The 20,283-nt window shown below is 35.9% G+C and overlaps 1 protein-coding gene across 1 annotated transcript in view; it reads left to right on the top strand.

The window, feature by feature from the left end:
- LOC110568491 (contactin-associated protein-like 3) overlaps positions 1-14,814 on the top strand; it is a 241,642-nt gene extending 226,828 nt beyond the window's left edge. The window contains exons 19-24 of the mRNA XM_021671890.2: positions 2,215-2,439; positions 3,709-3,842; positions 4,696-4,783; positions 10,765-10,995; positions 11,211-11,282; positions 14,604-14,814. Coding sequence (XP_021527565.2) covers positions 2,215-2,439; positions 3,709-3,842; positions 4,696-4,783; positions 10,765-10,995; positions 11,211-11,282; positions 14,604-14,725 — 872 coding nt within the window. The 3' untranslated portion in view covers positions 14,726-14,814. The remainder of the gene's footprint in view (positions 1-2,214; positions 2,440-3,708; positions 3,843-4,695; positions 4,784-10,764; positions 10,996-11,210; positions 11,283-14,603) is intronic.
- Positions 14,815-20,283: the final 5,469 nt, after the last annotated feature.

Genomic DNA, 20,283 nt, shown 5'->3' with positions numbered 1-20,283 from the left:
GAAATGGAAAACACTGAAAACTATAAAACATTGAACAAAATTAAATATAAATAGAGAGATATTTCATGTTATGGATTGAATAATTAATATAAACAAAATACCAGTATTCTCTAAATTAATATACAGATTCAGTGCAGTTTCAATCAATATCCTAGCTGGCTTCTTTCCTGAAATCGACAAGCTGATTTCATATGGAAATTAAAGTGATGCAGAATAGTCAAAACAATCTTTAAAAAGAAGAAGAAATTTGATAGATTCACACTTTCCAGTTTCCGAACTTACTGCAAAGCAGTGTGTAACTGGTTTATGACTAAACAGGTCCAGATGGATACCCTCACATTTATGGTCAATAGATTTTACAAGAGTGCCAGGACAACCCAAAAGGGAGAAATAGTCTGAGACAACTGAATATACAGGCACATGCAAAGGAATGAAATTATACCTCTATCTCACACATACATAAAAGTGTACCAAATAGTCCTCAATCTAAGAACTAAAACTATAAAACTCTTAAAACATGGGAGAATGAAAGAGTAGATAACCCACAGAATGGAAGAAATTATTACAAATCATATATCTTGTAAGAGTATAGTATTCAAATTATTTAAAGAGTTTTTACAACTGAATAAGAAAAAGAAATATAACCCAATTAAATAATAGGTAAAGCTTATAAATAGATATTTCTTCAGCAGATATGTGTGAATGCCCAATAAAATCGTGAAAAGATGGTTGGCAACAATAGCCAGTAGAGAAATGCAGTCAAGTCATAGTGAAATACCTCTTCACGCAGACAACTATAGCTGTAATTTAAAAGAAAGATAATAACAAATGGTGGTGAGGATGTGGAGATATTAAAATCCTCATAATTGCTGCTTGGAATGTAAAATGGTATAGCTATTTTGGAAAAAATATGGCAGTTCCTCAAAATCTTAAAGTTGGTGTTATCGTTAAGATTCAACAATTTGGTCGGGCGCGGTGGCTCAAGCCTGTAATCCCAGCACTTTGGGAGGCCGAGGCGGGTGGATCACGAGGTCAAGAGATCGAGACCATCCTGGTCAACATGGTGAAATCCCGCCTCTACTAAAAATACAAAAAATTAGCTGGGCATAGTGGCGCGTGCCTGTAATCCCAGCTACTCAGGAGGCTGAGGCAGGAGAATTGCCTGAACCCAGGAGGCGGAGGTTGCGGTGAGCCGAGATCGCGCCATTGCACTCCAGCCTGGGTACCGAGAGCGAAACTCCGTCTCAAAAAAAAAAAAAAGATTGAACAATTTTACTCCTAAGTATACATACCTAAGAAAAATAAAAATATATGTCCATAGAAAAACTTACACATGATATTTATGGAAGCATTATTTATAATAGTCAAAAAGTAGAAACAACCCAAATGTCCATCAACTATTAAATAGATCTGCAAAATGTGGCACATCCATTATTATTTACATCCAATGAAATGTTATTCACCAATAAAAAGAAATAAAATACTGATACATGCTATAACATGGATGAATATTGAAAATACCATGCTAAGTGAAAGAGGCCATATTAGAAAGACCACATATTATATGATTCCACTGACATTAAATCTCCAGAATAGAACCCTCTGCAGAGACAGAAAGTAGATTAGTGGTTGCCTGGGCCGGACTGTTGGGGAGAAACAGAGAATGACTGCTAGTGGATTTGGAGGGTCTTGTACGAGGGAATGAGATGATTGGGGGTAGTGAAAATACTCTAAAACTGATCATGGCAAGGTTTGCATGTGCCTGTGAATATACTAAAAGACATACATAGAATTTTACACTGTAATTGGGTCTATTATATGGCATACAGATTATATCTGAATAAAAATGTTTAAAAATTAATGATTTGGGAAGAATTTGAACCCAAAGATAAGTTACCTTTAAGTTATACATTTATACTGGAAAATTAATCATATGTAAATATAAGATGAAGACGATTTGGAGAATTACATAAAATCTCTACTAAAAGTGAATTCTGGGTTATGAGTATATTGGAGTTTGCTACTTTTTTCTTCAAACTGTAGTTTTTAAAAAACTTCAAAAAGTGAACAATGAAAAATAAAACAGTAAAGCATTTCACTATTATTTTGTCTCCCAGGATATTTAAGGTTTTGACTCATTTTCTAAATGTACTTAAAACAAGATCCTTGGACTTATATTTTGTTAATATAACAAAAATGTATTTATCATTTCAGAGATTTCTGCTTATTTTGGAACTGGCTCCTCAATGACATATAATTTTCAAGAACATTACACTTTAAGTGAAAACTCCAGCTCCCTCATTTCTTCATTACACAGAGATGTAACATTGACCAGCGAAATGATCACACTGAGCTTCCGGACAACACGAACTCCGAGCTTACTGCTGTATGTGAGCTCTTTCTATGAGGAATACCTTTCAGTTATCCTCGCCAACAATGGTGAATATCTTTTGTGTAAAGAAAAAGAGAACCTTGAATTAGAAGAATAGGACTGTAATGACATGGGTCTTTTCAGCATTCAGACCACAAACAATGAAAGGAAACTGCATGCCCTCCAACGTCTTTGGTTTTTTCAGTGCCTTCCTTAGTGGTGATTATAAAAGCTAGCATTTCAAGATTAAATTAATATGTTTTTCTCCCATGACATGTTTGATACTTTCACAGAGTTGATATGCAATTATACTTTGTATTATTGATAGGATGCCTTTAATAGTACATAATAATCCAAATTGGTTTTGCAGTTAATTTTGAAATAAGATATCTAGATACATGACATGTATTCCCTGCTCACTCTAAGCAAAATAGAGGAGCATTAATACAGATGTTATAGTACAACTATATAAAAGCCAATTCCTATAAGCAACAAATAAGTGTGGTTCTTCTTTATCTATCAGTGACTGAAAAACTAGTTATATCATTTTTATGAAGGAAAAGTGAAATGACGGTCTCCCAAACAGTGGCAGTTGGGGTATTCCAAGGCTTCCACAGTTAAACAAGAAGACAAAGCTTTACATTTGTTAGGTACACAGCACAAAAGTTTAATGTCTAGAAAAAAATCTACAAAATCTCTGATTCACAGGATCTTAATATAAGCTGCAAGAGAATTAGAGATAATGAGGGTACATCTCTGTAGGAGACGGGTGTGTGTATTAGAAGATGTAGATATTATGGAAACCTTGCCTCCTGACAAAACCTTTTCTCTTCCTCATTTTGGATTATGATAGAAGACTTAAAATAATTCTGGCTATAAAAAATCTTTAATTATGCACATGTCAGTAAAACATTAAAATGAGCCTTATTAGAAGTTGTAATTACAGGAACTGAATGTCGATACAATATTTCATGGAGTTTCATCATTTCATAAAATAAATATCATAGTCATAATGAATTTATTTCTGAGTTCAGAGATCTTATATGCATAATTTAAACCTTTTCATTTTTAAATAAAAAGGTTTGGGGAGTCTGCTTATTAACATCACATTTGGTCTTGATTTTTAAAATAACATCATTGGACTCAGAGTCTGGCACTGGAATAGCACCTAAGTAATCACTTTTCCAGGAAAGATGACTATTGGGTGCATCTAAATTGATGTTAAATCGATTCAAAAGTGCAATAGTAAATAATAATAAAAGTGCTCTAGAATCTTCATCAAGAGTTTTATAAGGTGCCATTTTAATTTTAAACGCCATTTATTTTTTTCTTTTTAGGGAGTTTGCAGATTAGGTACAAGTTAGACAGACATCAAAATCCTGATGCATTCAACTTTGATTTTAGAAACATGGCTGATGGGCACCTTCACCAAGTGAAGATCAACAGAGAAGCAGCAGTGGTCATGGTAGAGGTAATAATACCAATTCGGAAGTCAAAGTAACTAATACTATGATTTTAAGAACAAATAATCTAATGCAAAAATTTGATGATAAATATTGATAAAAGAGCAACCCATTCAGTGCTGCTCTTCCATAAGTCAAGAATAAGAAGCCAAATATGGCCAGGATCTGGGGGAGAGGAGGTGGTTGTTTATTCTGTATTGCTTTATTTAGCAATGTAATTCTGTCAAAGGTATTATTAATATTTTACTATTTAAAATATCAAAATATCTTTACTCAGTAGGGGAATGTTCTCTAGTTTATCATGGTGACTACTGGTGGAAACTATTCATTGATATTGCAGTGGGAATTTACCCTATTCTGATTATAAAAGAACAAATACTTAACAACTTTAAAACATGATTTAAAAGCATACAACGTAATCATTAAAACGGGAATAAGTAAGAAAATAGACATGAGTCACAACAGAGGAAGTAAATTACACATTGTCGTCAGCATTGGAAGGGAAATATACTTTTAATATGTATAGAGAACAACAATTTTTGGTTTTATGTTTCAAATTTTCTCCACAGAATGAGTATTTAAGTTTAAAACAGCTGATTCCATCTTTTTCGTGGATCCTGCCAATTATGAAAAAGAGTAAAGCCAGGAAGCGGGTAGATCGTGGATAGAGTGGTAGCCGATGGCATCATAGGATTTGCTTATAAAATAGCTGCCCCTTCTAAATGATTCATTATCTTGAACTTTTGTAGTGGTACTTAAAAGTGATTTATTTTCATCTTTTCTTTCCTCATCTACCTTTGCTTCCTTACCATTAAAATTGTACTTTCTGTTGATGTTTGCTTCTCATGGGACATCTAATAGGTTAACCAGAGTGCAAAGAAACAAGTCATCTTGTCCTCAGGGACAGAATTCAATGCTGTCAAATCTCTCATGTTGGGAAAGTTTTTAGGTAAGTAGAAGGAAGGGCTTTTCCCAAAAAAACATAAGTGTCACGTTACAAACTCTGGAAGCATTTATCATACTGAAAGAAGCTCCTTGTCTTACTTGAATAATAATGTCACTGTGAGTGACAATCAAGGTGCAAACTGTACTCTTGTCTGAGCATACATATAATCATGAGTAAGTGCTGCCTGTGAGATGTGCAAGGGCGGTCCTGGAAAAATGCCTCCACACGTAACCTCTCAGTTGACAATCACGCATAATGAATCACAGTATTTTTCTAACCCTTCTTGAAAAGTGAAATGTTATTAAAGCTGACACAAAGTTCACAGATTATGTATTAATCAGCATCAACCCAGAGATGGTCATTCAATGATAAAACTAGGCTTGAGTTGAAAACAACAGAAAAACTGTTTATCTGCTTACAGAAGATGAATATAGTTTTAATTCTGTCTCGAGCCCTGCTTTGCCTATTGTTTCCATCCTTTATGACTCTGACATGTAACAGGAATGGGGAGGCATGTTCATAAATATCTATTACGCAAGGTAGAAAGTTACACTAATTGTCTATCATATTGACAGGACAGTATTTGTAAAAGCACAGGTTAACTTTACATTTAATAAATGTAAAATAGAGAAAAATTATCTTTTTTTGAGGAGATATACCTATCTTATGTAAATCAATTAAGAAAATGGACTACATTTTAATTTAAATCAATTAAGAAAATGAACTACATTTAATATTAAGAGAATTAAAAAGTAGAATAATATTTATTATATACAATTTTGTTTCTTTCCAAATAAAGGAGAACATGGAGTTGAAGGTGTTAATGTTTTTATTCAAGGGTGCTATATTCAAAGGCATGTAATTTATAGTATGAAAATCTACATTCAAATTCAGCAGTGAAGTATATAGTCAGAAGCTACTGATCTTAGAAAATTATAAATATTCATTTTGCCTGTGCTTGGAGATAGAGATAATCATCAAAGATTAATAAAACTCTTTATACTTTGAACAACTATATTTTAGGATTGGTTCTGCAATAAATTTTTTGCCACTGTCACATCATTTAGTAATGATACCAAAACTACAATTTTATATTTAAATTTGAAGTTGCATAGGAAATTCTGTCTTTAACTTGTCGTAAAATAGACCCACAAGTTGGCAATAGAGAATCCACTAATTTTACAAAGAAAGGTACCCAAAACACTCTGTTCTAAGTTATCAATATATTCTCCTGAGTCTCTGTAAATCTTTGATTCATCTCTTCATTTAAAAATATTTGGTGATCGTCTACTATGAACAAGTTATTAAGCAATGAGAAAGCCTCTGAATGAGAGAAACACTACACCCACCCTCACTAAACTCACATGTTGATAGGTATATAGGCTAGTATATGAGAAATTCTAATAAAATAATGCTCATGTCCAGTCTGATTTATTATTATACACCCTAACAATGCCTTAGGAAAAAATGGCCCAGAATCCATCATAATTAAGATGCTGTTTCTGAACACCTCAATATGATTTTGCCATTTCTCAGTAGTCTTGCTGAATGAAGACCATTTCAGATTGATTATCACAAGATCAATTCAGAGTAAACCGATTTAAATGCAAACTTTTTAGATTTTGAATTTTCTGTATAGCTTTGAATTTTGTCCAAGAGGTAGTCTTAAAGAATGTGAACACCTCAAATACTTTATAATTGAGTAAAGGTGACCCATCATAAATTAAGATTTGTTTTTAGATACTTTGGTATTATTGGTATTCTTTCTATTTTTCTTTGTGTGTGTGTATGTGTGTGTGTATTTAAACACTATCTTAAATATACATATATATCAAAAACAAAAACACAAAGTGCAAAAATTAAAGGTGCCTTTTTGTCTGCTCCCCAAAAAATAAAAAAGTAGCCTGTAAACAGTTACATATGAATACAGCTGAGCTTATAAACCTTAGGAGGTATACATTCTGGGCTGAAGAAAAGAAAACCTACCGAAGGACTGTATTTCAAATAAAGCTGTAGATATGTAAGAATGCCAAATCATTTTGGTGATTAAATATTTCTGGAAATTGCCTTTTGAGTTTTGTAAAGACATGTCACGTAAGATAAGACATACAATTTTAACATTTCAAATTCAATTGACCTATGTATTTTATATTACTTCTATGCTATGGTATTTGTCTCATTTAGAAGAAATGTTTTATGTTGGGTCTGGGATTTGATTTTACCTCGCTTAAGAGCTAGCAAGTTTAAAGCTTTTAACTCTTTTGGGGATGCTGTCCTGGTACAAAGACAAAGGACGCTATTACTCATGGCACAGCAAGCCTTGTGAGCAGCAGCATGTTTGCATTGTTGTCCCTTGGCCCTCAAGTCTTATGGGGCGGTGATGGGGTGCAGACAGGCGGCACCTGCGGCCAGGTTTGCACTGCAGCAGAGGAACACTGAGCTTGGGGAATCCACTGATTTTGTAACAAGCAGTAAGCAAGCCTATTCTTTGTCCTGGAGGTGATCATGACCTCATCCCTCCAGGTTGCTTGCTTCAAACACAGCCTTGAGGAATGGCCTGAGTAAAGTGCTGTCAGAGTCCTGTATTTCTTGGTAAACCGAGCAAAGCATGCAGAGACACTCAGAGCCAATGGTGGATTGTCTCTTTCAGTACTGCAGAATATAAACACCCAAAACTCTAAAAAGTCAAGAAGATATGATATTTTGTGTTTGTTTCCAAGAAAGAGCAATGATCATATCACTTAGTCTCTCTTTATTGGTAAAATGAGGAGGAGGCTGCACTAAGTTATTTCCAAGATTCTCTTCAATAGGAAATTGTAAGATTTTCTAACTTGGTCCATGAACCAGGAATCAGTGGGCATCACAGATGTCTTCAGGTCTTTGAAAGTATAAGTCAGCAAAACTAATGCTGTCTAATAGAACTTTCTGTGATGATGAAAAGGTACAACGTCTGTGCCGTCCTATGTGGTAGTCCCCACACTTGAGATAAATGTGTTTCTTAAGCACTAGAAATGTGGCTAGGGTATATAAAGATCCTTGAACTGGAAATTCAAGTGCAATGTCTGTGCTGTCCTATGTGGTAGTCCCCAGACACACTTGAGATAAATGTGTTTTTAAGCACTAGAAATGTAGCTAGTGTAACTGAGTTACTAAATTTTAAATTTTATTTAATTTTAATTGATTTGAATTTCAATAGTCATGTGTGGGAAGTGTCTACCAGACTGCAAGGTGTAGAAGACCGTCCACTTATCTAGTTGTTTTCTTTAGTTCAACCAAGTGGCACCCTTTAGTAAAGACACACATTTGTCTATTTGGCATGACGTCAATGGGCTGGGAAGACAACCCTACCTCAAATTTTTTTTTCCCACAGTTTCAAGTGCGAATATTTCAAATTCTATATTAGAGATCCATTCCTTTGGCTTAATGCCTTTCTTCTGCCAAAATACACATACCTCTAGGGGTGTCATCAAAAGCCATAATCAGGAATTTAGGCAAACATGAGACCCCAAAGTTGAGAAAGTACAGAAAGGGAGGCAGACAGGTCAACATATATTTAATAACAGAGAAGGAAAAGTGAAGGATTTTCACCATGTTGCCATGTCAAGGTAATAGAGAAGTAAAGTGTATCTACATGTCACCACAGTAAGAGTTGAGTTCTATTGAATATTGGTTAACAGATAAGCAATAAATAGCAGTGCTGGCTAAAACCTGGGAGTACAGAGTCACCCTTGAGTTTCTTCCATCTTAAAAAAAAGTATATATGGTGATCATTTTCTAATTAAGTCATTTATTGAAGATGTAAGAAAGTTCTACTGTCTCATCAGCTCCATATTAAACAATTGTTTAAGGTTTTTATTCAGAATTTTAAAGAGAAGTCTGCCCTAAAATTATGATATTTCTCTAAACTACAACTATTTAATGTAAAACCACCTTGTAGCATGTCAAAAGACAAAAATACTCTTACACTTGTTAAAATGGTGAGGCAGACTTTATTCAGGACTGTGGCAGCAGGTATAGGAACTACTGGAATGGGGCTTTGCAGCCTGGTGAAGAGATTGGGCTCAACTTCAACACAACAAGGAAAAATGGGGATTCACAGCAAAGGAGCAGAGTGGCTGGGGTGGGGTGTCTGAGTGGAAAATTGCAAAATAGGGGAGGGTAATTCTTACTAAACTGACTTACCAGGATTCTTGGTGAAGCCAAGCTGGGGTGCTCAGACATCACCTGCGGGATGGAGAGAGGGATGAGAAAGGTGATTAGATCTTGAGGGTGATCAGATATTGAGGGTGGGAGATTTTGGTTAAAACCAACTTGGCAGGACTGTTGCTAAGCTAGGTGATGAAAGACCAAAGGTCAGTCTGGTTGAGCAGACAGCTTAGGGTAGCCTGACCAACATTTGGTCATGGGGAGAATCTTCGTCAATCCTGTCAAAGTTCTTTCTCGGAAAAAATAAATTATATAAAGATCCTTGAACTAGAAACATCATAGAAAAACAACTATAAGAGAAATTGTCATTCTGGTCAGGATCTAAATGTACTACAGTAAAACCAGAGAAAGAGGGTTAAGAAGGGAAAAGTGAGAGAAGAAAGAAATACAGATTTCCCAAGCCTCCCATTCCGAGAACTGTTGGGTGGAACGTTGCGGTGGGGTGGGAGGGAAGGTGGGGGAAAGAACCCATGCAGTGGCTCATCTCACTGTGGGAGTGGGAGAAAGAGGTGCGTGAATCACCTTGTTGGAAAAAGAGGATCTTGTTTTCATATAACGGTGTAAAGGAATGATTTTGATTGCGAGGGCTGGGGAAGCTGAGCTCTCAAACTCACAAAAGGGAAAGCAGGAAATAAGTAAATTGATTAAACCAGCAAAATAAAAGGAAAAAAGATGAAACAATAATGCAAAATAAATAGTGTAAGATAAAAAAGAATAAAATCAGATACAGTGGTTATTACTCGAAAGACAAATAGACTAAATTCTGTCAGATTAGGTTTAATAATAGCAGTTAAATGCTCTTACAATATTGAAGAAGAAGGGGCACTTCTTCTTCAATATTGTAAGAGCATTTAACTGTTATTATCCCAAGAACTAGCAGGCAACAGCTGATAAATTTAAGAAATGCAGCGTTACTTTCAGATAAGATTGAATTTAAGATTGGAATATAATAGAATCTTAAATGAGATAAAGAGGGATATTATCTGATGACAAAAGGGACAATTCATTAAGATAATGTGAAAGTCATCATGCAAAATAACAACTATAATATGATAGAATAAGCAAAACCAGAAAGGATATCCCGAGCTCTCTCCTCATCTCCAAGAGTCATTTTTCTGTAATCCTCTGGATTATTGGCAGTGAATACCATGAAAATTTTATTTTAATGCTATATTTTTAAAAATTAAATGGCAGAGGATTTCTTTTTTTTTTTTTGAGACGGACTTTCGCTCTTGTTACCCAGGCTGGAGTGCAATGGCGCAATCTCGGCTCACCGCAACCTCCGCCTCCTGGGTTCAGGCAATTCTCCTGCCTCAGCCTCCTGAGTAGCTGGGATTACAGGCACGCCCATGCCCAGCTAATTTTTTGTATTTTTAGTAGAGTCGGGGTTTCACCATGTTGGCCAAGATGGTCTCGATCTCTTGACCTCGTGATCCACCCGCCTCGGCCTCCCAAAGTGCTGGGATTACAGGCGTGAGCCACCGCGCCCGGCTGGATTTCTTAAATTTATGCCGTGTAACTGCTTTCCCTGTGAAGCTCTGTTACTTTCAGAGAGCCAGCCATCTGCACTTGAACAAATCTTTTAAAACCATGCCTCTCATAACTCTGGCAATGGAAATAGTTGCCAGACTGGTAAAGGTTCAGGGTGACCTCTCCTGGTGAAGGAATGAGGGGTTTGGGGGGACTTTCTTGGATGGCTGTCTTGCAAATGCGGAGTGTCCCTGAGCCCCGATCTCCGCCACTGCACCCTAACTGTGTCCCCATTCTTCTGTCTGCAGAGGCCCCCGACGCAGACCCGGACACAAGGCGGGCCGCAGCGAGCGGCTTCACCGGCTGCCTCTCGGCCGTACGCTTCGGCGGCGCGGCTCCCCTGAAAGCGGCGCTGCGCCCCAGCGTCCCCTCCCGGGTCACCGTCCGAGGCCACGTGGCCCCAATGACCCGCTGCGCGGCAGGGGCAGCTTCCGGCTCCCCAGCGCGGGAACTGGCTCCCCGACTCGCGGGAGGCACAGGTGTGTGACCCTCCACCCCAGCGCACCCGAAACTGCGCTTCTCTCAAATGTTTGTGAATTTCTCAAAAGCCTTCTTTTCTCCGTCTCTGTCATCCTTTTTTTTCCTTTTTTAAAATGTATTTTTTTGATGTTCCTATTTTAGTTGACAAAGTTTGATATGCGTAAATTGTGGCATGATTAAATCAAGCTAATAAACATCATTCTCCCTATTGTAGGTCGTTCTGGACCAGCAGATGAGGGAGAGCCCTTGGTTAATGCGGACAGAAGAGACTCTGCAGTCATCGGAGGTAACAGGGCCCTCAGTGACCTGGTGCTTGTTATTTTATCGTTTTAGATAATGATGCATTACTTAGCACAATGGAAAATATATGTAAGAATCAACACTCAGTGGTGAGGTTAGAGGGGTGCTATGTGTTGCGTTGGTGTTCTTTTTTTTTTTTTTTTAATCCTTCTTTTTTCCTTTTGAGACAAGAGTCCAGTTTCCTCTCACTGCAACCTCCGCCTCCCGGGTTCAAGTGATTCTCCTGCCTCAGCCTCCCAAGTAGCTGGGATTACAGGCGTTCACCAGAATGCCTGGATCATTTTTTGTGTTTTTAGTAGAGACGGGGTTTCGAAAATAGCTGTATTCCCTAGGACGTATGGGATACTTGTCAAGGTAATGACAACTCTTGGACAGACCCAAAGCAATTATGTTCAAAACAATGGAAACCTCAGCTGATTATCAGAGCACATACTTTATGGTAGTTTAATGGCAAGGGGCATGGTTTAGATACTCCCATGACAATGTTTCACTTATTTAAGAAGTTTTAAATGCACACATTATTTAGTGTATTAGTATTTTAAAGTGTACAATTCCCTGTCATTAAGGACATTTAAGATGTAGTGCAGCAGTAACCACTGTAGGTTTCACTTTTAATCATACTTTGGAAAGAACTAATCTAATATTGGCTAAGAATGTTTTGTGCTTATTTTTAATTGAAGAAAAGTAAAATTAAACACAGTTTAAGTGTATGTTTTGGCAATGAAAACTGGGTTTTGTTCTGAAATATAAATTATTTAGAGCTGGCACAAAAAATAAGCATTCACCTTTCCTTGTTAATTAACGAGTGAATTATTGAAATCTTAACAGTATTCTTATTCTGCAGACTCTCCATAGCACATACAAAAGTTAACCAGGTGTGTTTTTTCCTCCAAAATGACAGGAAACAATTTAGACATAATAAAGTTCTGACTAAATTTTAGTCAAAACTAAATTCACATTTCTGTCACTATCTCCATTCTTTTTCTCTTAGAAGTAAGTAAGATGTAAATTAAAAATACATGACCTAATGAACAAAAACTGTTTTTAAACAGTTTCCTGTGGGAATGTGGTCAGTAATGCATATCTAAAAGGTATACTTTTGTGTTCAATTTTAAATCAAATCCAATCCTAAATCAATCTTGCTTTTTTTAGGAGATTTTTTTCATTGTGATGCCAAAGCAATTTCAACATGCCGAACATTTTCAGACTAGGTTTCCAAGTCCTACAGATATTTACACAATGTCAGGGCTAGTGCCCAGCTTTTGGTGAGAAGGTAATAAAAAGTTGATAATAGAACCAGCTCTCATCTTTGGAATAATATCGCTTGTGGTCAAGTATCATTGGCAAGATTGACTGAGTAAATGTGGGGAAACATTGTAGCAGTGTTCTCTTCCTCTGAGAAATTCTTACTTGTTTTCTGAGGGAGGGAATGAAAAGGAGTCTGTGGAAAGCTTCCCCTGAGCTTTCACAAAGGCAGTTTGCACTTTCTAATAGGGACTGGCTGAAGATATAAATTAATATTTTTGTGAAGTACTTTAAATGTATGATGTAGGCAGTGAAAATGTGTGGGAGGAAATATAATTTCTCCTCATCCCTCAAAAGTGTGTAGTTGGGACAGACCCCTGATTAACAAGAGAAAAACAAGCAAATTTACTAAGGCATGCAGCTCACAGCATGTGGGAGAAACCTCAGTGAAACTCAAAGCAGTGGCTTAGAACTCTGGCTCATCTTCAACAATACATTTGTAGAGAAATGACAGGACAATGGAAAGCAATTTTAGGCTTCTGAAGGCGAGAAATCGTGGGAAGATAAATATATGGGAAGAAACTAATGGGGTACCTGTGTTTGTACATTCTTCTGCTGACATCCCTGAGCTGATAAGAATGGTCCCCAGTAAAAGAGAATTTACATCCTGTCTTCAGGTGAAAAGGGGAGGATCTAGAGAGTTCTTCCTCCATTGGCTGCTTCTTAATTGCCTTAGCTCAAAATATTTGTCAAAAAAGCATATTTAGGGGTGACACATTCTGATTACCTTCAAAAGCTTGTCTTTATACATATTTATTTCATTCAGCATAGATTTTAGTTTCATTTGTCACTAATATGATTGCATCAGTAAACAGCATTCTGTGGCGCAGCTTCATGCTTTGGCACTCTGTCTGTGAATTAAAGCCTGAAACAGTTTATAAAGATACTGGTACCCAGGTCTTCCATTCATTTATTCTGATTTACTGACTTAGTGTGCAAGTAAGAGTCGAGAATCATGGGCACTGCTAACGGTTTCAGTATTTTAAAACATTTCACCCAGCTCTTTCAAATAATCCACATTCCAGGTAAAAAACAAATTAATAAATATGCCTACAATATTTTTGGTAATAGGGATTGATTGCGTATATGCTTACACTACTGCATTTCCAAAGTGTATTATCATAGAAGTATTTGAAAACAATTTCATTAAAATGTACCCATTTCATTGCACTAACAAAACCATGTATTGATCTATGATGATGCTAAACACTCTATACTTTTAAAATGATTTAAAATTTCCCACTTGTTAACTGAAGGATGCACGTGGTCTTAGAGACGTGTATGTCTTTCTGCTTTTAAATCTGAAAGCATTATCTGAAACCCAATCATCATATACCTGCAGGGAAAAAGCCTAACGCAGCCATGTCCAAAAGTCATAGTAGCTCAGAAGTATGTTAAATGTTACAAAATTACTTGGCCTTAGCATTTCTGACTTTTGATGTTTTCAATTGATAATATAATAGATGGTTGGTTTATTTTAATGAAAAGTAAAAATCAATTATGTGTGCAAAGCCTCTTATTGGAGCAAAAATCAACACTTATATTCTGACATTGAGGCCAGGCACAGTAACTCACACCTGTAATTTTAATATTTTGTGAGGCCAAGGTGAGAGGATCACTTGAGCCCAGGACACCTCAACCAACCTGAGCAACATAGCAACACCCCATCTCTACAAAGAATAATTGTGAAAAAAAGAAAGGAAGGAAGGAAGGAAGGAAGGGAGGAGGGAGGGAAGGAGGAAGGAGGGAGGGAGGGAAGGAGGAAGGAGGGAGGGAGGGAAGTAAAGAAGGAAGGGAGGGAGGGAGGGAGGGAGGGAGGAATAGCTGAATGCTGTAAAGTGGGCCTATAGTCTCAGCTACTTGGGAGGATCATTTGAGCCCCCTACAGTTAGCTACGATCATGCCACTGCACTCCAGAGTGGGTGACAGAGTGAGACCTTCTTTCTAAAAATAAGAAAAAGAAAAAAATTCTGATGTTTTATTTTTTCTTTTCCCTCCCTAGGTGTGATAGCAGTGGTGATATTTATTTTGCTTTGCATCACTGCCATAGCCATACGCATCTATCAACAGAGAAAGTTACGCAAAGAAAATGAGTCAAAAGTCTCAAAAAAAGAAGAATGCTAAGACAGCTCTAAACGGTGAGCTCGATGTGCAAAACACAGTCCATGAAAGCCAGAAAGAGCGAGTCTTCCGATTGGCAGCTGTGGCTGTCTCTATCACCATGACTATGGACTTCCCTGCTGTTGCCATCAGGGTGCATACAGTGGGTGCCGTTCTGTCACCTGGCTGAAGACCTGCAGCCTCAGAGCCTCTGGGAGGCCTCTTTCTCCGTCCGTGATACACAGTCCTCCACCATCAGTTTCCGAACTGTGAATTAGGTATGGCCATTAATCACTGTTCGGTAGTTTCCCTGTTCAAAGGCTCTCTTCCAAAACTGCGGTTTGATTGGTGTTAATAATTGTGGGGCTCTAGATGAGAAAATGACTATAAAGCTGTGGCCCTACTTTATTTCAAAAAATGACAGAACTTGGAGATGTAAAAGACAAAGTTGCACTTTAATGTTTTTTGTAACTTGAAAACATATCTGGGATCCCCTTTTTTGGCCCTCTGCTGATATTTATAAAACAGAAAATGCTTCTTAGATTACTTTCACTGGCATTTCCATAGTCCTGGAATCCAAAGCCAAGTGGCCTACCTAAAATTCACAGCCCTTTTGTTCCCTGTGTGATGGTTAATACAATGCAGTAGAAGCCTGGAAATACTACCATTATTTTTGGTGTATTGCTTTTTCTAATTGACTGTTTTTAATCATTTTGATAAATTTTAATGTTGAAATTAATATTGAATGCCAGCTATGAAATTTTAGTATTGAATTTTGTAATGGAACAGAAAATTGGTAGGTAACAAGATGCATAGAGGATGTCAATACAAGATTGTCTCCCTATTTTTCTTTGTAATTTGTAATTACAGTTTTTGTAAATTGTGATTATGTTTTTAACTAAATTTACAACCAGATATAAACACTACTTCTTACACAGAGTTATCCTTTATTTATATCATTAATACTTGAATGAAACATCATCCTAAACTTATTTCCCCAAGATATTGAGAGGTCATATCTGTTTTTCTTTATCATTCTTTTCTCTTTTTCTAAAAGTTGTTACTGATATGCCTTTGATTTCCTGTGACTCTATTATGTTGTGCAGACCATCTTTTCAATTTATTAAAAAAAAATAGCTTAAATGAAGAGTACTAATTCCTTTTCTAAATTTCGAACTGCTCTAGGCATAAATATCATTGTGTGTTATCCTCTCATCTAATTGCTTTTGGAATGTAAACTGAAGGCTGTTCACTCCAAGGAAAGATAGCATTTATATGATGTTTATTAAATCTGCCATTCTGATCACAGGTTTATGGCCATGAGGTGAAATTCTCATAGATAACCCAAAATTGAATATATGCTGTTAACTGGAACATGTCTCATTAAGGTTTACATACACACTAAGATAGCAGAGGATTGGAATTAACTTTATGGAGACAGTTCCAGGATTTGAAGCAGTGGTTATTTGATAATGCATGCAACCACTATTTGGATTCAATAAACCAATTATATAAAAGCAGTGATGCTATGCTCTTCATCTTCCAGATACCAACTGCCTGCCAAGGACTAATGAGATGGTATAGTTCTTCCACATCAGGGCAAATTGAAAATACACTAATTCAGCATTACTATTACATAAATGAATTTCCATCTTCTCATTTGTGTTATTTTTGAAAGAATGAATACACTCTCTCTCTTAAATCCACTCTCAACAAATGATCTCTTCTCAGAATACTACATCTGCATTGAGAGTACGGCCATTGCTCACTGCACTTTTCACAAGACAGCAAAACAGATGCATTGAATTGCATCAATACATCATCACCATCAATCTTTTGTACCAATTTTTAGACTTATTTTTTGAAAGTAATCTCATTTTTAAATAAAAAATATTTTAGGGAAAGCTCTGAAAATTAAAATTACAAAATTATATGCTTTTTCTTAATTTATACAAAAATGTACAGGCAAATATATTCCATATTGGCTTACGCATTACCTTACCCTCCTCATATATTTTGAGATTATTATGATTCGTTGACTTTTTTGGTCTGCCATTTATCATCTGTTAAGTTTTTTCTTTTAAATTACAAACACAAAGCACAAGAAAAATAGATAAATATTTATTGATTGCTAGATGTAGAAATAACTATGAATGTATATATTTAAACTTCTGCCAGAGAGCAACCATCTACCAATCAACTTACTAAAATCTGGATTAAGTATTTTTTATTGTTGCAGAGAAATTAGTTATTAAACGTTATTTAGATATGTAGATGCTAGTTGCAAGTAATACCCTTTTGTAATATAAAAGTAAAAGCATAATAATTTCCCAAATTTTGTCTTCAAATTAAAAAAGAAAATAACATATAATTACCATTATTCATTTGAGAAAGGTGAAGATTCCGATGCTTAAAAACTTCAAATTTCTAATATTAAAAATAGAGTGGTTAATGTGACATTGAAGGGTTATCCCTGTAAAATAGTGACATTAGTGAGTGGTATTATCTCAGTATTTTTGTCCAAATTTACCTTAGGAAATCACTCTAAATCTATATTGTTTCCTAAGAGTCATTATTTTGGCATAAACTAAACATACTTCAATAGCAGTGATATATTCTACTCCATGTCTCTATTACTGTGAAAGGTCATAGTAAATTTAACATCTTTTCATCCAGACTGTGTATGATCCTTCACTGTAACAGAGACATGGGATAGAACAAGTCATGCATTAACATATAAGATTTCTGTAACCTGCTCCCTCAGTTTTATAGATGAGACAAAAATGTGGTTATAAGAGTTAATTTCTTCAAGTAGACAGTACCAAGAAGTCGTCATGCATGGACTAAACTCCTGACACTTCTCACTTGTAACTTCAGCCCATAGAGAAGCCTACCTTCCTGCCTTCCCAGTATTATTTAGCAGAGGAGAAAATCATATTAGGCTACTTTGATATTCTGTTTGCCTAGACTGTCCAATAATTCTGGATCTTTGTTCCCATCTTCTCTGAAAGAATATTTGATGGAAAATCTATTTTTTATTTTTTAATTTTTATGTACAAACTAGGTGTATATATTTATGGAGTATATGAAATGTTTTTATACAGGTATGCACTGTGAAATAAGAACATCATAGAGAATGGGGTATCCATCCCCTCAACATTTATGTTTTGTGTTACAATCTAATTATACTCTTTAAGTTATTTTAAAATATGCAATTAAGTTTTTATTGACTATAGTCACTCTCTTGTGCTATCATATAGTAAATCTTACTCATTCTTTCTATTTTTTTTACCCATTAACTATCCCCATCTATGCCTCACCATTATCCCAGCTGTCTGCTACCCTTTTCAGCCTCTGCTAACCATGCTTCTACTCTGTATATCCATGAGTTCCATTGTTTTGATTTTTAGATCCCACAAATAAGTGAGAACATGCAGTGTTTCTATGCCTGGTCTATTTCACTTAACACAATGATCTCCAGTTCCATCCATGTTGTTGCAAGTGACAGGATCTCATTCCCTTTTATGACTGAATAATATTCCATTTGTATGTGGACCACATTTTCTTTATCCATTCATCTGTTGATGAACACTTCGGTTGCTTCCAAATCTTAACTGTTACAAACAGTGTTGCAACAAATAAAAGAGTGCAGGTGGAAAATCGATTTTGATGGCTTTTTTCCTTAATAATAATTTCTTCACGTACAACTAGAAGGCAAACAAATGCCCCATTTGCTTAGTTTATTCTTGAATCCATAATATAAGTGACACAAATGGATTATTAAAATATTCTTGAAATTGGGAAAGAATGATATGGACACATTTTAAATCAAAACATTATGAATTGGTTGTTTAACCTACTACCTCATTGGCCAATTTGGGGAAAGATGAAAGTATTTGTAAGCACTGTTTTGGCAATTTAGTGTAAACAGAGACCCATTTTTTTAAATTAAAAAATTGAATTCCAAGAATTATAGAGCTTTTCTATTGGTAAAGACATTAAATACCATAGAATTCAACCCTCTTCCTTCACATCGCTCCTAATGGATGCTCAGGCTAAGCTCATTGCTGGTGCATTGTCAGAACAGCCACTAACGGTTTAAGTTGGTGTACTTGAGTGCAAATGTGAATAATGTTTAAGTAGGTTACATAAAGTCGCCATTACTAGGAGTAGTAGCAGAATTTATTATGGATTAATCATATCAGGAAAATGTACTGAAGAACTACTTCCTGTGGTTTTTTTTTTTTTTACAAACCGGTAATAACATAGTTTATTGCCTATAGGTTGATTATGACCTAAAATTATATTTTTGCATTTTATCTTGCCATTATTTATTTTAAAATGTGAGGTTCACGTTGTTCCATTTGCTCTGTGAATAAAAATACCTAAAATCATAAGATGAACTTTTCAATTTTGCGATATGAAAATGTCTAACTTAGCTAGTTTGACCTAAACATTTAAGAAAGCCCTTAAAATAGAATCTCTATGACTGCATAAGCACTTTGTATGACTAATATCACATTTTAACACCTTGAGCAAACCAACAAGGTAAAACATATATTTATCCCCATTTCTACAAATTTCACGAAGGCCTTCGCTGCTTTGATAAAATGTTACACAGATAATTACTGACAAAAATGTGTTAGAATGCAGGTCCTGGTATTTCCAGTTCCTAATTCTACAGGTTGCCTTGCTCCCATAATATGCTCCAATCTATAACATTCATCTTAATCTGCAGTGAGTAAACATAATTGATAGCTAAATTTTCTTCCTCCAAATCTTTACGATATAATTCACATATATATATATACATACATATATATGTGTATGTGTGTTTATACTTACATATATATTTTTTTCTTATTTCACTTCTGGCTAAGGTGGAGTAATAGGGAGTATATTGGCCCTCTTTCATGAAACAGCCTCAAACCGGACAAAAAGTATGAAACAATGGTTTTCAATACACTGGACATCAGGCATGGAATGTAATCCCTGAAAGATAGGAAACAAGTAAGATGTGTGCTGTGAGTATCCCAACTTACAACTTGAGAGAATCTGGGACAGCAGTGCAACAGTGGAGCTAGCTGAAGGAAGCCTAGCAGATCTCTGAGTAGAGTAGCTGTTGCTGAGAGTTCAGGTATACAAAGGTGGCTAGAGATTGCAGGACAGAGCACCAGAGGGGAAAGAGCTGCACTTGGAGAAAACTTTGCAGATCTGTAGAGGGTCGCCCTTCAATGTGCAGCGAAGTGCATGAAACTACCTGAGGCAAGAGAAAGAAACACTCAAAAGAATTACAGCAGCATTTATCAACCTTTAAAAAATTATTGACCTCCTTAAGGAGACTTTTTAAACATCTTATTTTCTAGTCACCTCTCTATGAAATTTTAATATCACACATATACTGCATATCTCTTTAGTACCATATATACATCTGTGCTTTATTCAAAAAGAATACTTCTTTCATTTCTCCCACCTCCCCCCCCACAAAAAAACTAATTTCTGTCGTTTTGGGGACAATATAACCCTCACTGAAAATGCATGTTCACACACAACCAAGAATAGAGGTGGTTGCCACTGGCTAT

This window comes from Aotus nancymaae, unplaced genomic scaffold (assembly GCF_030222135.1).
Source record: "Aotus nancymaae isolate 86718 unplaced genomic scaffold, 86718_ANA_hifiasm-v0.15.2.pri h1tg000041l, whole genome shotgun sequence".
NCBI classification, from domain to species: Eukaryota; Metazoa; Chordata; class Mammalia; order Primates; family Aotidae; genus Aotus; species Aotus nancymaae.
Note: the sequence above shows the minus strand (reverse complement) of the source record. Positions and strands in the feature narration are given on the sequence as shown.